Source organism: Ovis aries, chromosome 5 (genome assembly GCF_016772045.2).
Source record: "Ovis aries strain OAR_USU_Benz2616 breed Rambouillet chromosome 5, ARS-UI_Ramb_v3.0, whole genome shotgun sequence".
Classification (NCBI taxonomy): domain Eukaryota; kingdom Metazoa; phylum Chordata; class Mammalia; order Artiodactyla; family Bovidae; genus Ovis; species Ovis aries.
Window position 1 is genome coordinate 13,590,068 of NC_056058.1, and position 16,386 is coordinate 13,606,453.

The 16,386-nt window shown below is 47.9% G+C and overlaps 1 protein-coding gene across 2 annotated transcripts; it reads right to left on the reverse strand.

The window, feature by feature from the left end:
* Nucleotides 1–266: 266 nt before the first annotated feature.
* Nucleotides 267–14,032, reverse strand: ECSIT (ECSIT signaling integrator). Of its 2 annotated transcripts, XM_060416287.1 has the most exons (9): nucleotides 13,949–14,032; nucleotides 13,099–13,191; nucleotides 7,368–7,486; nucleotides 2,774–3,191; nucleotides 2,334–2,557; nucleotides 1,780–1,837; nucleotides 1,497–1,645; nucleotides 1,223–1,328; nucleotides 267–599 (listed from the first exon to the last, which is right to left on the reverse strand). In XM_060416287.1, exons 3-9 carry the CDS (start codon nucleotides 7,461–7,463, stop codon nucleotides 355–357), a joined length of 1,296 nt encoding a protein of 431 aa, XP_060272270.1. In that variant the 5' UTR covers nucleotides 7,464–7,486; nucleotides 13,099–13,191; nucleotides 13,949–14,032; the 3' UTR covers nucleotides 267–354. The 2 variants fall into 2 exon arrangements, with proteins under 2 accessions (XP_060272270.1, XP_004008595.2); XM_004008546.5 differs by lacking the exon at nucleotides 13,099–13,191.
* Nucleotides 14,033–16,386: the final 2,354 nt, after the last annotated feature.

Here is a 16,386-nt window from a genome sequence, read left to right on the forward strand (position 1 = left end):
CAACTCCCTGTTCTTAATCCCTTGTTAAACTTTTGAGTAAACAAGAGGCGGAAGGGGTAGTTGAAAGAATGAGGCTGATCGAGGAGGAAACAGCGAAGAGAACCCGTAGACCCCCGGGGGGTAGGGGATTCTTCCTCTGTACCTTTATCCTGAATGCATTGCAGGGATGACAAGGGAGCTGTCAGTTCGGGAAAGCCCTTGAAAAGGCATGACATCAAGCATTAAGGGGCAGGGACACCACACTGCCAGAGAGAAGGCAAGGCAGCCCCAAGCAGGAAGACTTTTATTTGCTCTACACGCATAGGTGATCTCATGCCTCCAGTCCGCGGACTATGCTCTCATGACCGCCCAGGGTCAGCTCTGGCCCTGCTGTTGTCGCTGCTGAGTGTCTTCTTCTTCCTGGCCCTCGGGTGGGGGTGGGGGCGGCTCCTCCAGGTCTGAGGATGCCAGGAGCTCCCCGGAGGACCCTGACAAGCGGAAGACCACCGGGATCCGGGCCAGGGCTGGGTTGGTCTCCTGAAGGCCCTGGATCCACTTGGCCAGCGTGGCCTGGTCATGGGCACCCGCCACACATATGGCAAAGACAGGCCCTTCCTCCACTGTTGGGAGAGATAGGCCCTCAGTTTGTTCAGCCCCCTCACGCCCACACTCTTTAAGCTCCCTTTGCTTTTTGTGTATGTCCAAGCCTTTGCACACACAATCCCCTCCACCTAGCCTGCCCATTCCACGCATCACCTGGGTGACGCCTCCTGATTCTTCATGGTTCCACTGGAAATCCTCCTGACCCCCTCCAGAGACTGAGTTGTGTACCTCCTCCTGGGGACCCCAAGAATGTAACGTGTCTGTTCCACCACTGACCTGAGGGGATGGACTGGACCCGTCCTGGTCATGCTCAGTAGCCAGCACAGGGATGTTCCACAGATGTTTGAAGAAGGAAGTGACAGAGGGCTGACAGGTGTGTGTGTGTGTGTCTCTGTGTGTGTGTGTCTGTGTGTGTGTGTGTCGGTGTACATACCTGGGCCTCTGCTGGGTCTGTGAGGGTGTGTGTGTGTGTGTACCTGGTCTGTGAGGGTGTGTGTGTATGTGTGTACCTGGGCCTCTGCTGGGTCTGTGAGGGTGAGTCGTAACTGGACTAGGTCTTGGCCTGGCTCTCAGCCCTCCACTCCAGAGGCGGTACCTCGTCCCATGCAGTGTTCAGAATCTGACCTGTCCTGGTTTTTACCTTCATCAATGTTAAACTCGTAGTCATCCCAGCTGCTCCTCCCGTAGGCCAGGTCTAGCTGCATCGGGTAGTAGAGGTTCCACTCCTCTGGAATCTCCTCCACTTCCTACCCCAGGGAGGTGGTGCAGGCAAAGTCAGAGGCCCCGGATCTTGAAGCCACCTGTGGCCTCTTCCCTGGTCCCTGCCCTCCCGTCCCCCCATCCCCTCATCCCCCTCCACACCTCTGAGCCAACTCACTCTTCCCACTGCCCTGACTTCCACTTTGGGCTCTCACCCGCTCCTCGGGAGGCAGCAAGTCAGCTCTGAGGATGTGGTAATAGACACATTTGTCTCGAAGCCACAGGGAGAAGGGGCCCTCAACAAAGATTGGGCGGGCTGGGTCATGGCGGGCCAGGGCACTCTGCTGCTCAGGACTCTGGATCCCTGGTGTGGAGACACACACACATGGGGTGGGGATGGGGGGTAGTTCTGGCTCAGGGGCTGTGCCCCAGGGCCCAGAGAGCCCTCCTAGCAGGCTCAGTGAAGATGCGGCATGCCCTCCCTTCGTGAGACCTTACCTACGATGTGGGTCTCTGTAGGATCCATTGCGTCGGGGGAGTCTTTTGGCAAAGGCATCTGTAAGGAAAGCAGGGTGGACACTTGTGGCCCCCACAGCCCCTATGGGGGGGCAGGGGAGAGGGAAATGGGGAAGGGGGATTCTAGTGAGATTCAGGGCCCCTCTGAGGCCTAAAGACTGGGCCTCCCACACATCACTCAAGACCACCACCTTCTTGCTTCTATCAGATTGATCAAAGCCACTGATCCTGGAGATGCTCATGGGGAGGGAACCCTGCAGCCCACCTGTGTGAAAATCCTGCCTCTGCCACCGTCTGCATGACCTTGGCTGCGTCACTGAGAAGGGAGCTGCCACAGACTGCTCAAGGAACAGGAAGACCATGCCCAAGTTACAGTGAGTGTGGGAAGGTGGGGTAGGAGCAGAGGTCCCAGCCAAGGGCCCTGGAATCTAGAGAAGGCTCCACCAGGGAATCGGCCTGTCTTCCAGAATCACTCCAGTTCCTGAAGGGGGCCTGGCCCTGGGGAGGTGGCTGAGGGTTTGGCCAGGGGTGACTACCTGGTAGGTGGTGACCCTGGCACTGAGGTCAGGCTCCATGTGCCGTAGGGCCAAACTGGCCAGGTCCACGGGGTCCTGGGGCAGGTCCCGGGGCACGGGAAAAGGGTTGATATTCTTGAAGCGGGTGAACCACAGCTTCATGCGCACCAGCTTGAGCATGGGGTAGCTTTTGCGGCCGAATATCTGCAAGAGCAGGAACTCCGTCTCCTTGTTGGGCATCACCCCTGTGCCAGGCAGATGCAGGCAGAGCCTCAGGGAGGGAGAAGAGGGAAGGGATGACGGGAGAGAGAGATGACGGAGAGATGGGGGATGGGTGGGCAGAGGTGGACTCCAAACTGAGAGACAGAGAGGTCAGAGCCGAGGAACCACGGAGTGGGAAGAGGGCCAGGACATGGGAGAAGGAGGCAGCCCCTGGGCCCACTCCAGCCTGCGGGCCTCACCGTGGTTCTCCATCTGCTCCAGGACGGCAATCCCGCACTCCTGCTGCCGTGGGTAGTGGAGGAAGATGCTGTGGAAGATGTTGCGAGGCCGGAAGACCTCCTTGGGGAAGACGTCAAGGAGCAGGTTGTAGACAGACAGGTCCCGCTCGACGCCGTACTCGCGCATCTTGCGCAGGGCCAGGTAGATGAAGTCCACGTGGCCGCGCTTGTGCACGTTGTACTCGGCAAAGTTCTGCACCGCCCGCACGAAGTTAGCCTTGTTTCGTGCCCCATCCAGCGCGGGCCTAAACAGCTCCTCGTGGACTGCCAGGGCCTTGACTGGCCGCCTGGGGGGCTCGGGTGGGCGTGGGACCAGCGACGAGTCAGGGTTGTGGGTGGCTGCACTGCAGTGGAGGCCCCGTGGGGCCTGGGGTGGTACCTGCGGATAGAGAACCACCGCTGGAACCTGGCACCTCCTGGTGCCCCTGGGGGACTGCCTGGCCAGCTCTTTGCTAGGAAAGGTGCCAGCGGGCATCCCTAATGGCCTCCGAAGAACTGTGGTGCCCTGGTTACAGACCCACGACCAGGCGCCATCACAAAGTTACCAGTTACCATAGCCAGACAGCTATGGTAATATCCCAGTGGAGGCACTGTTCACCACGGTGATGAACAAACGCCCTCTGACACAGCACTCTTGCATCCGGTATTTAAATCCGACTGCTCTAAACATATCTGCCTCAGATGACATTTGTGCATCCGCTGCATCAATGGAAATGGACCAAATGTGCATCAGCAAGGAAAAAATTAAGAAAGTGGCCATGAACCTGGACAAGGGGCACCCACTGCTGTAAGACACATGGAGGAGGTGTCCTGTGACCAGGAGTGAGCTCCAAAGTATATCATTAAATGAAAAAAAGGAAAGTGTGATACGGTGTGTACAGTAGCATCCCATTTGTGTTAAAAAAAAAAAAAGGCTGATATATATATTTGGTCCTCACTATTTGCAGATTCCATGTTTGAGAATTTGCCTACTTGCTAAAATTCATTTGTAATTTGTAATTCAAAAGCTAATACTCAAGGTATTTTCTGGCCATTTGCAGACACATGTAGTTGAGTTGCCCACCACCTATAATCCCAGCTAAAGTGGAGCAAGAGGAGGCTCGGCCTTCTTGTCTCAGCTCCCTTGCAGTCAACAAATGTCCTTTTATTTTTTTTTCGGTTGTGCTGTATGGCTTGAGGGAACTAATTATCCAACCAGGGATAGAACCTGGGCCCTGGCAGTAGGTGAGTCCTAATCACTGGACCTCCAGGGAAGCCCCTTATGGAATAGTCTTCTATTCCAAGCATTGTGGAGCATTTCTGAGAGTGAGGCTCATTTAATCTTTCCAACTGTCCATCAGAGGAGTGCCTCTTTCTGTACCCATTTTACAGAAGAGGAAACTGAGGCCCAAGGAGATGACACAAGATACCTGGTGTTATGAAGTTGCAAAGCAGCAGAGCTGAGACTGCAGCCCTCAGTCCTACTGCACCCAATAACCATCCCAATATTCTGCTTAGGTGAGATAAAAAAAAAAAAAACATTCAGGTAAAGTGAAAGTGTAGGCAAGAAGAGATAAGAAAGTCATCTTTAGCGATCAATGCAAAGAAATACAGGAAAAGAACAGAATGGGAAAGACTAGAGATCTCTTCAAGAAAATTAGAGATACCAAGGGAACATTTCATGCAAAAATAGGCTCGATAAAGGACGAAATGGTATGGACCTAAAAGAAGCAGAAGATATTAAGAAGAGGTGGCAAGAATACACAGAAGAACTGTACAAAAAGATCTTCACAACCTAATCACAATGGTGTGATCACTCATCTAGAGCCACACATCCTGGAATGTGAAGTCAAGTGGGCCTTAGAAAGCACCACTACGAACAAAGCTAGTGGAGGTGATGGAATTCCATGATGCTGTGAAAGTGCAGCACTCAATATGCCAGCAAATTTGGAAAACTCAGCAGTGGCCACAGGACTGGAAAAGGTCAGTTTTCGTTCCAATCCCAAAGAAAGGCAATGCCAAAGAATGCTCAAACTACCGCACAATTGCACTCATCTCACATGCTAGTAAAGTAATGCTCAAAATTCTCCAAGCCAGGCTTCAGCAATACGTGAACTGTGAACTTCCTGATGTTCAAGCTGGTTTTAGAAAAGGCAGAGGAACCAGAGATCAAATTGCCAACATCCGCTGGATCATGGAAAAAGCAAGAGAGTTCCAGAAAAACAGCTATTTCTGCTTTACTGACTATGCCAAAGCCTTTGACTGTGTGGATCACAATAAACTGTGGAAAATTCTGAAAGAGATGGGAATACCAGACCACCTGACCTGCCTCTTGAGAAACCTATATACAGGTCAGGAAGCAACAGTTAGAACTGGACATGGAACAACAGATTGGTTTCAAATAGGAAAAGGAGTACGTCAAGGCTGTATATTGTCACCCTGCTTATTTAACTTCTATGCAGAGTACATCATGAGAAACGTTGGGCTGGAAGAAGCACAAGCTGGAATCAAGATTGCCAGGAGAAATATCAATCACCTCAGATATGCAGATGACACCACCCTTATGGCAGAAAGTGAAGAGGAACTCAAAAGCCTCTTGATGAAAGTGAAAGTGGAGAGTGAAAAAGTTGGCTTAAAGCTCAACATTCAGAAAACGAAGATCATGGCATCTGGTCCCATCACTTCATGGGAAATTGATGGGGAAACAGTGGAAACAGTGTCAGACTTTATTTTTGGGGGCTCCAAAATCACTGCAGATGGTGACTGCAGCCATGAAATTAAAAGATGCTTACTCCTTGGAAGAAAAGTTATGACCAACCTAGATAGCATATTCAAAAGCAGAGACATTACTTTGCCAACAAAGGTCCGTCTAGTCAAGGCTATGGTTTTTCCTGTGGTCATGTATGGATGTGAGAGTTGAACTGTGAAGAAGGCTGAGCGCCGAAGAATTGATGCTTTTGAACTGTGGTGCTGGAGAAGACTCTTGAGAGTCCCTTGGACTGCAAGGAGATCCAACCAGTCCATTCTGAAGGAGATCAGCCCTGGGATTTCTTTGGAAGGAATGATGCTGAAGCTGAAACTCCAGTACTTTGGCCACGTCATGCAAAGAGTTGACTCATTGGAAAAGACTCTGATGCTGGGAGGGATTGGGGGGGCAGGAGGAGAAGGGGACGACAGAGGATGAGATGGCTGGATGGCATCACTGACTCGATGGACGTTGAGTCTGAGTGAACTCCGGGAGTTGGTGATGGACAGGGAGGCCTGGCATGCCGCGATTCATGGGGTCGCAAAGAGTCGGACACGACTAAGCGACTGAACGGAACTGAACTGAGGCACTACTACAGGTGATATGAGCATAGGGCAAAAAGTAGAAAAGCAAATTCTAGAATGCCCCAAAGAAGGGGAGACACAACAAATGAGATGATGCAAATGAAATGCATAACTCAGGGTCTGGGCCACCGGAAGTGTTCAGTAAGGGAGCTATTAATACTGTCAGCATCATCATCATCCTTGTTGTAATTTATGATCATGATCACTTAGGGTAAGGGAAGGAAATTCGATTTTCTGCTCACATCTTTACAAGTAAATGTAGGAGTTAACCAGAGTCACCACCCAAATCCACTCACCTCAGACCTTCTTAATTTTGAATTTAAGACCCTCACCCATGGGGACACCAACGCTTTTTAAAAAATATGCATGGATTTATTTGGCTGCGTCAGGTCTTAGTTGAAGCATGCAGGATCTTTCATTGTGGCCCACTAACTCTCTAGTGGCGTGCCAGCTTAGTTGCCCTGGGGCATGTGGAATCTTCCCAGTCCAAGGATGGAACCCACATCCCCTGCATTGTAAGGCAGATTCTTCACCACTGGACCAGCAGGGAAGTCCATCAACACTTCTTAAAATGAGTGAGAGACACAGGAGCTCCCTGGTGGAATAGTGGTTAGGTTTCAGCACTGTCACTACTGGGGCCCCGGTTCAGTCTCTGGACAGGGAACTGAGATTCTGCAAGCCAAGTGGTACAGACAAAAAAAAAAATAATAATGAGTAAGAGGGGCTTCCTGGATAGCTCAGTTGGTAAAGAATCTACCTGCAATGCAGGAGACCCCGGTTTGTTCCCTGGGTCAGGAAGATCCCTTGGAGAAGGCACAGGCTACCCACTCCAGTATTCTTGGGCTTCCCTGGTGGCTCAGAGGATAAAGAATCTGCTTGCAATGCAGGAGACCCAGGTTTGATCCCTGGGTTGGGAAGATCCCCTGGAGGAGGGTTTGGCAACCCACTCTAGTATTCTTGCCTGGAGAGTCCCATGGACAGAGGAGCCTGGCAGGCTATAGTCCATGGGGTCCCAAAGAGTTGGGTACAGCTGAGTGACTAAGCACAATGAGTAAGAGACATTCAACTAGCGCTCAGAGCAGACAGACCAGCCCAGACCCAGTCCCCAGCAAACACCCCCACCTCCTCCCCTCCCAGCTCTGCTCTCCAAGCTGGCTTCACTGGGTGCATAGTGAGGACTTGGGAGCAGATCCCAGGCCTGCCTGCCTCTTCCTCCTCCTGCCCCCACCCCAAGACTAGCAGTTACCTGAGAGAAGGGGGCTCCTGTGAGGGCAGTGCTGCAGATGCCCCCCCAGCCCCGAGAGAGGCCCCGGGCCAGCAGGATGGCTTGAGCCCAGCTCATGCCTTTGCCTATTGGACAACCACCTGGCAAGAGAAAAGAGACAGCATCAGTCTGGCAGCCCACCTGCTGAAGGCTATGAGACCTCTCTCCTGGGCAGAGGCCATGTCCCTGACGGCATGGCTAACGCACTGGCTCCACGGGTCTCTTCACCCACAGAGTGGAGCAGGAGTGATGATCACAATCGGGGTCCCTGTTCTGCTGGACCAGATCCTTTACTGTCTGGAGGAATTTGCTTCTGCATTGGTTCCCCTCCCTGCCAGGTCATTCTGTTTTAATACCTTTATTTGCATGCCATAGAGTTGACCCTTAGTATGAAACTAACTGTGGTTTCAGTAGTTGACCCTTGAACAACACTGGGTTGAACTGTATGGGTCCACTTATAGGCTGACTTGTTTCTTTTTCATATTTATTTATGTGGGACTTCCCTGGCAGTCCAGTGGTTAAGATTTCACCTTCCAATTCAGAGGATGCAGTTTGATCCCTAGTTGGGGATCTAAGATACCACATGCCTAGGATTCCAGGAGCCTCATGGCCAAAAAACCAAAAACATAAAAACAGAAATATACCAAAACAAATTCAATAAAGACTTTAATATATATATAGGCTGTGCTGAATCTTAGCTATGGCATGCAGGATCTAGTTCCCCAACCAGGGACTGAATCTGGGCCCCCTGCTTTGGGAGCAGAGTCTTACCCATTGGATCACCAGGGATGTCCCTGATTTTTTTTTCAATATATACATACTACAGTATAGTGTGACCTGTGGTTGGCTCAATCTAAGGATGTGGAACCATGGCTATGAAGGGCCAATTGTAAAGTTATATTTGGATTTTTACCTGTGCAGAGGGTTGGCACCCCTAACCACTACATTGTTCGAGGGTCGACTGTATATTCATAGAATTGTGCAGCCGTCACTAAATCTAATTTTCGAACATGCTTGTCACTGCCCCCCCACCAAAAAGAACCTTATATCCATTAGCAGTTACCTGAGAGAAGGGGGCTCCTGTGAGGGCAGTGCCGCAGATGCCCCCTCAGCCCAAAAAAGAACCTTATATCCATTAGCAGTCATCAGTCAACCCTAGGCAACCCCTAATCTACTGTGTCCTCTGGAAATTTCATGGAGCTTCCCCTGTAACCTAAATGTAAAGAATCTGCCTGCAATGCAGGAGGCCTGGTTCAATTTCTGGGTCAGGAAGACCCCCTGGAGAAGGTAATGGCTACCCACTCCAGTATTTTTGCCTGGAGAATTTTGTATTATTGGAATCATATATAATATGTGCCCTTTTGTGACTGGCTTCTTTCACTTAACATGTTTTCAAGGTTTATCCACGTTGTAACATCTAACAGACTTCCTTTCAACTGCCAAAAAAATATGTTCATGATATGGATTTAACCACATTTTATTTACCCATTCATCAACTGATGAACATTTGGGCTTCTTCCCACTTTTTGACTATTATGACTGTTGCTGCTATGAACACTTGTGTAGTTTTCGTGTGAACACATATTTATACTTCTCTTGGGTATATACTTAGAATCAAGTTGCCTAGACATATGGTAACTCTATGTTTAATCATTTGAGGGACTGCCAAAGTGTCTTCCAAAGCGGCTGCACCGCTTTACATCCCCACCAGCAGTGTATCCCAACCGGCAATGTATAAGGATTCCAGTTTCTCTGCCTGCTTGCCAATCCTTGTTGCTGTCGGCCTTTTTGATTATAGACATCATCCTAGTGGGTGTGAAGTGGGCATCTCATTGTGGTTTCGATTTGCATTTCCCTAAAAACTAGTAATGGTTGAGCATCTTTTCATGGGCTTACTATCCATTGTGTATCTTTTTCAGAGAAATGTCTATTTAGATTCTTTCTCCATTTGAAAATTAGGTAATTTATCCTTTTTTACTATTGAGTGGTTTTATTGAGTTGTTCACACTCTGGATCAGTTCAATTCAGTCGCTTAGACCTTTATGGTTCACAACTACTTTTTCCCATTCTCTGAGTTGTCACTTTCATGTTATTATTTGCAGCACAATTTGTTGTTGTTGTTGTTTAAATAAGAGGTTTAGAACAGGAAAGGCTCTTAGGAAATGTTTTTTGAGTGTTAGTTGTTATTACTATTGTGTTTGTGTGTGCTCATTAAGTGTCTGACTCTTTGCGACTTCATAGACTATAGCCCACCAGGCTCCATGGTTCATGGGATTTCCCAGGCAGGACTACTGAAGTGGGTTGCCCTTTCCTTCTCTAGCAGCACACAGTTTTAATTCCAACAAAGTCCAGTTTTCTGGTTTTCTTTTATAGCTGTGCTTTTGATGTTGTATCCAAAAAAACCATTGCCTGGTTCAAGGTCATAAAGATTTACTCCTCTGTTTTCTTCTAGGAGTTTTAGTTCTTACATTTAAATCTTTGATCCACTTTGAATTAATCTTTCCAAATGGCTGGTGTGAGGAAGGGGTTCACTTCATATGGATATCCACTTGTCCTAATACTATTTGTTGAAGAGGCTATTTTTTTCTCCCTGTTAACTCCTATTGAAAATGAACCGACCGTAAATGTAAGGGTTTACTTCTGGGCTCTCAATCCTTGTCCTGTTGATCTATATGTTGAGTAGTAACACATTGCTGTGATTATTGTAGCTTTGTACGTTTTGAAATTGCGAAGCATTAAGTCCTACAACTTTGTTCCTCTTCTACAATATTATTTGGCTATTCTGGATCCTTCACTATTACATATATATTTAAGAATCAGCAGTCAATTTCTGGATTAAAAAAAAGCTCAGATTCTGATAGGGATTGTGTTGAATCTGTAGATCAATTTGGGAAATAAAGAGTGGGACACACTAAACAATTGAACTGACTGAATATTAAGATTTTTGATCCATGAACATGGGATACCTTTCCATTTACTTGTTGTTGTTGGTTTGGTCGCTAAGTCATGATCGACTCCTCTGAGACCCCATAGACTGCAGTCTGCCAGGCTCCTCTGACCATGGGATTTCCCAGGCAAGAATACCGGAGTGGGTTTCCTTTGACAGGGGCTCTTCCTGACCCAGAGATGGAACCTGCACCTCTTGCATTAGCAGGCGGATTCTTTACCATTGAGCCACCAGGGAAGCCCTCCATTTATTTAGATCTTCTTTAATTTCTCTTAAAAGTATTTTACAGTTTTCAGTGTAGAAGCCCTTTACTTCTTTTATTAAGTTTATTTGTATCTTATTCTATATGAAGCTATTGTGAAATTTCATTTTCACATTGTTCATTGCTAGTGTATAGAAACACAGTTTATTTTTTATATGTTGATCCTGTATCTTGCAACCTTGCTGAACTTGCATTAGTCCTAATATATTTTTAATTGGATTCCCTAGGATTTTCTACATCCAAGATCATGTTATCTGCAAACAGAGATAGCTTTACATCTTCTTTTCTAATCCGGATGCATTTTATTTCTCTTTTTTGCCCAGGTGTCCTTGCCGAACCTCCAGTGCAAAGGTGAATAGAAGTGGCCGGAGTGCACATCCTTGCCTTGTTCCTGATCTTAGGGGGAAAGCATCCAGTCTTTCGTCATTAACTATGATGTCAGCCATAGGATTGTCCACAGATGACCTATTGGGTTGAGGACATTCCTTTCTATTACTAGATGCTGAGTATTTTTATCAAAAAGGGCATTCATTATATTTTGTCAAATGATTTTTTTTTTTGCATCTATTGAACTCATGTGAATTTTGTCCTTTAGTCTGTTAATATTATGTATTACATTAATTTTCAACTGTTAAACTCATTGCATTTCTCTGATAAATTCCATTTGGTCATGCTGTATTTCTCTTTATTTGCTGCTAGATTGGGTTGCAAGTATTTTGTTGAGGACTTCTGTATCCATATTCATAAGAGAACCTGGGCTAGAGTTTTCATTTCATGTCATATCTGTTTGCTTTGTTATCAGGGTGATGCTGGCCTCATAAAATGAGCTGGGAAGTATTTGGCTCACTCTTACCACCATTTAAACTTTCTCTAGCATCTCCTTCCGCCTCTGCTCCACATCTCTGTTCCATTTATAGCACGGCTTCTCCCAAGAGGTGTCTGCATATTACACTCCCTTCTCACTCTTTCCTACTTGGCTGCTGCCCCAGCCACTCCACTGACACCACTCCTGTAAAGACCCCTTGTGTGTTCTCCATTTAACAAAGCCAGTGATTATTTCTTTGGCCTCATTTTGCTCAATTTCTCAGAATTATCTCACATGGGTGAGGCCCTCCTCCCATGTTGACACTCTTGATTTTCTTCCTAGCACCCAGGCCTGTTTTTTTAGCCAATCAGCAAGCCCTGCTTCTTTCTCTAAAGTCTGCAATGTTTGCAAACTTGAATGTGCAGATGAATCACTGAGGATCTTATTAAAATGCAGATCCTGATTCAGCAGGTCCAGTGGAACCAGAAACTGTACATCTAAAAAACATCCAAGTGATGCTGATTGCTGCTGGTCTGAAGACCGAATTCTGAGTAATAAGGCTGTGAAGAATCCCACGTTCTGAATTTATCTGTCTGCTACCCTAAGACATCATTCAACTACCAAAAGAGGTGTTCCTCTCCTCTCTGTATTCCTGTAGGCAGCGCTAATGGTTTTTTAACTTTGTTCATATTAGAATTATCTTGGGAGCTTTAAAAAATTCCCATGTCCAGGCCATACCCCAGATATACTGAATCAAAATATATAGAGGTAGGGCCCAGGTATTAGCATTTTAAAGCACCACAATGACTCTAACACCCACCTGAGATTAAGACCTTATTCTAAACCTTTGCTATTCAAAGAGTATCTATGGGACCAGCTGCATTTGTGTTATCATCTGGGAGCTTATTAGAAATGCCAGATCTCAGCCTTAATCCAGACCTACTGAATCAGAATCTGCATTTTAGCAAAACTCCAGGTTTCTCCTCTGTGTGTTAAGGTCTTAGAAATGATGATGTGCTGATGCTCCTAAATGTTTATCACCAGTCCTGAACCCAAGTCTCCTGACCTAACTGCCACTTTGGTATTTTCCCCAGCCATCTCAAACTTATTTTGCTCCAAATCATATCCCTGCTTAAACGTGTCCCTCCTCATCTTAGCCAATGACATCACCACTGCTAGTCATTAAAATCACAAACCTGGGAATTCTGAGTCCACTGTGTCCCTCACTCCCCCAGTCCAATTCATCAGCTACTCCTGTTGCTTCCAAATTCATCTTAAATGCATCCATTTCTCTGCATCTGCAGGCCACCACTCCAGTCCATGATCTCTTTTCACCTATCCAGTCTCAACTTCTTTCCTTACCTGCCTCCAGTCATTTCTCCCTGCAGTGGTCAGAGGGAGCTTTTTAAAATGTAAAGTAAATTTAGTGTTCTCTGCCTAAAATCACTGAAACAGCACACAAAATTAAATCAGAATCTGCCCCTCAAAACTCTTTTCTTATTACTGGTAGCTCCAGCTATACTTGTTTCTTAAACAAGTTCGCTTTATTCTAATCTCAGAGCCTTTGAACTTGCTTTTCTCTCTGTTCAGAAATTTATTCCCCCAGATCAGTCTCTGGTCATTCAGGCATTCAGGTCTATAGTCAAATAAGAAGCCTTTCCTGATCACCACCCCACTCCCCAATCTAAAGCCCCATTACCCTGCTGCTGCTGCTGCTGCTGCTAAGTCGCTTCAGTCGTGTCCGACTCTGTGCGACCCCATAGATGACAGCTCACCAGTCTCTGCCATTACCCTGATGAATGCATTTTAAGCAGTTATTAGCATCTGAAATCACATGTTTCACTTATTTATGATTTGTTCAATGTCTGACTCCCTGGGAAGATTGTGTGTGTGTGTGTGTGTGTATCTGCCTTATTGCTGTATCGTGTGTGTGTCTGCCTTATTGCTGTCTCCAGTGTGTGTGTGTGTGTCTGCCTTATTGCTGTCTCCAGTGTGTGTGTGTGTGTGTGTGTGTCTGCCTTATTGCTGTCTCCAGTGTGTGTGTGTGTGTCTGTGTGTGTGTGTGTCTGCCTTATTGCTGTCTCCAGCACCCGGGACAGTGCCTGGTATAATGTAGGTACCCAACAAGTGTCAGCTGAATCAGGAAGAGCTAAATTTCTACCAAACTTCTAAAAATCTGAACCCCTAGGCAGGATGGACCTACAGCAGCTCTGAGGCTGGCTGCCAGGATTTTGACTCCTTTGGGTGTCAGCGACAGACCCGGGGTCGAAATCCAACCTAGCGGCCGACTTGAAGCGTGACCGTGAAAGACGGCTCTAATCTCTCTGAGCCTCAGCTGTCTCATATGCAAAACTGGAAATTAGGGACGTGGAGAGGTAGGTAAGCTGAGTGCGGCTTTTGCCGGCACAACCCGGCCCGGTACGCCGAAAGGTCATGGTGCCCTGGCCCGGAAACCGGGGTCCTCCGAAGCCTCCCTCCCACACTGCCAGCCCAGAACGGGCCTCCCAGGTGCCCAGAAGTTCGCGCTTGCCTCCCCACGTGCAACCTACCTATTCACGCGGCTGGCCGCGGAATCCCTGCCCGTTCTATCTTGCCGCTGGGCGCCGCCATGTTGCCCAGAGATGTTCCGGGTCACGGGCCGCCAGGGAGACAGCAAATCAAGACCGCCGGTTTAGAGAGGTCCCGCCCCAAAGGGAGAAACGCCAATAGAAAGGTGGAAAGTCCTTGGTCCCGCCTCGTAAGGAGGCAGACCCTACCTTTAGGCCAACAGCACAGGGGACTTAGGAGTTTGCATGGGGAAGGAGTGACTGGACTTGTCGGGGGTGGGGGTGGGAGTAAGGGGCGGAGGTGTGTGTTTGTGAATACACCTGGGCGGCCCCAGTTTTCCCACCTGAAATGTGGGAATGAAATATTAAAGGTGGAAGTGATGTGGATTCCTTCACTTGTTCTACAAATGTTTGAGCCAGGCACTGAGTTGTCAGCATTACCATTAGTGACGGAGATGTGCTTGTGCATGCTAAGTCGCTTCAGTTGTGTCCCACTCTTTGTGAACCCTATGGATTGCAGCCCACCAGGCTCTTCTGTCCCTGGGATTCCCCAGGCAAGAATACCGGAGGCGGTTACCACTTCCTTCTCCCAGGGATCTTCCAGACCCAAGTATCAAACCCGTGTGTCTTAAGTCCAACCTGCATTGGCAGGCGGGTTCTTTACCACTAGCGCCACCTGGGAAGCTCAAGTAGAGACAGGCTCTGTTAATCTAGTTTCGTGGGTCTGGGCTAGTGCTTACTCCATCTGTGCCTTGATTGTCTCACTCCTGAAATGGGCCAAGTATAATAACCTTATGTATACGGGGGTTGTGGGGAGTATTAAAAGTTTTCTTTTTTTGCTGCACCATCCTGGCGTGTGGATCTTAGTTCCCCTACCAGGGATCAAACCTATGCACCCTTCAGTGGAAGCTCGGACCTCCAGTCCTAACCACTGGACCACCAGAGGATTCCCTATGCTATTGTTATTACAGGGGACTCAACATGGGGCTTTCCAGATGGCTCAATGGTAAAGAATCTGCCTGCCTACACATGAGATACGGGTTCTATCCCTGGGTCGGGAAGATCTCCTGGAGGAGGAAATGACAATCCACTTCAGTATACTTGCTGAGGAAATCCCATGGACATAAGAGTCTGCCGGGCTACAGTCTATGAGGGTGCAAAGAGTCAGAAATGATTGACCATGCGCACACATGTACACACACACACACACACACACACTGGGTACAAGGGGCAACTGCAAAGGCCCTTTATGACTGGCTGGAATGAACAGGGGAATATGAGGTCAGAGTGGTGTGAGGGGCTCCTGGGCTGCTCCCAGAAAGCCCTGGTTTTAGGCTAACAACCCAAATAGCACAAAATAAGGGGGGTTGGCAGTAGTAGAGGCTCCCGGAGAGGATAGTTCTCCGCTCCCATAAAGCTACTTTTGCAAGCCCTTGGCCTCCATGAAGCAGGGCGCAGACGGGGACAGAAAGATGCAGCCATCCTTAGGATGCCTCAGCGACTCTGCAGCCCCAAAACATCTGTCTCGCCAAGATTCCTGTGATTGGCCAGCCTAAGAGGGGCTGCAGCCAATCAACTGCCGGTCCAGGAGGGCTGGCGCAACCCCGCCCTAGCACGTTGACAGCCACGTGGGCAGCCGCTGGGCGTACTACTGCCCTCTGCTGGGCATGCCAATCCCTGAGTAGGTGGAGTTCCCTCTGCTCAACTGGGCTGTGGGTGAAGAAGGCTCGAAGGGGCGGGCGGTGGTGGGCTCACCAATGTGGTCACAGCCTTAACTGCCCTCTGTGTTTCTCTTCCTCCTGAGGCAGATGCGGCTCTCCTTATTTATCCTTCCACAAGCAGTTGATTCAAACACAGGCATTTATACATATATTTTGTTATTAAAAAAAACACAGCATAATAATATGTGTGAAGCCCTTATGTAGACCCTTAAACATGCAATTATCAAAATAACTGGAAGAAAATAGCAGCTTCGAAGTGGAGGATCCTGGCAGGCATCACTTTAACCAAGGGACCAACATTAACATCACCAGCAATGAGTCATAGTGACATCATTAGCCCGTGGTACGGGAAGGGAACATCACTTTTCTGGTATCCTTTCCAGGAATTCAAAATCTCCAGTCTAATAAAGAAAAACCAAACTGAAAGACAGGCTATAAAATTACTGACCAGTACTCTTCAAAAGAGTCAAGGTCAGGAAAGACTGAGGGACTATCACAGGCAAAGGAGTCTAAGAAGATATGACAACTAAATGCAATGAGGGACCCTGGATTGGGTTCTGAAACAGAAGAAGAACATGAGTTAAAAAAACTGGAGAAATCCAAACCAAGTCTGTAGTTTATTAACAGTATTGTGCCAAGGTTAGTTTCTTAGTTTTGATAAATGTACTATGGTTATGTAAGATGTTAACAGCCAGGGCAGCAGGGTGAAGGGTATTTGGG

What these genes read in the sequence shown, in the direction of transcription:
- ECSIT (XM_004008546.5), bottom strand. Translation starts at nt 7,463, where the DNA reads ATGAGCTGGGCTCAAGCCATCCTGCTGGCCCGGGGCCTCTCTCGGGGC. An exon ending in TACAGAGACCCACATCGTAG is followed by an intron (nt 1,646 to 1,779) that starts GTAAGGTCTCAC and finishes TCTCCACACCAG; the next exon opens with GGATCCAGAGTCCTGAGCAG. An exon ending in TGCTGCCTCCCGAGGAGCGG is followed by an intron (nt 1,329 to 1,496) that starts GTGAGAGCCCAA and finishes TCCCTGGGGTAG; the next exon opens with GAAGTGGAGGAGATTCCAGA.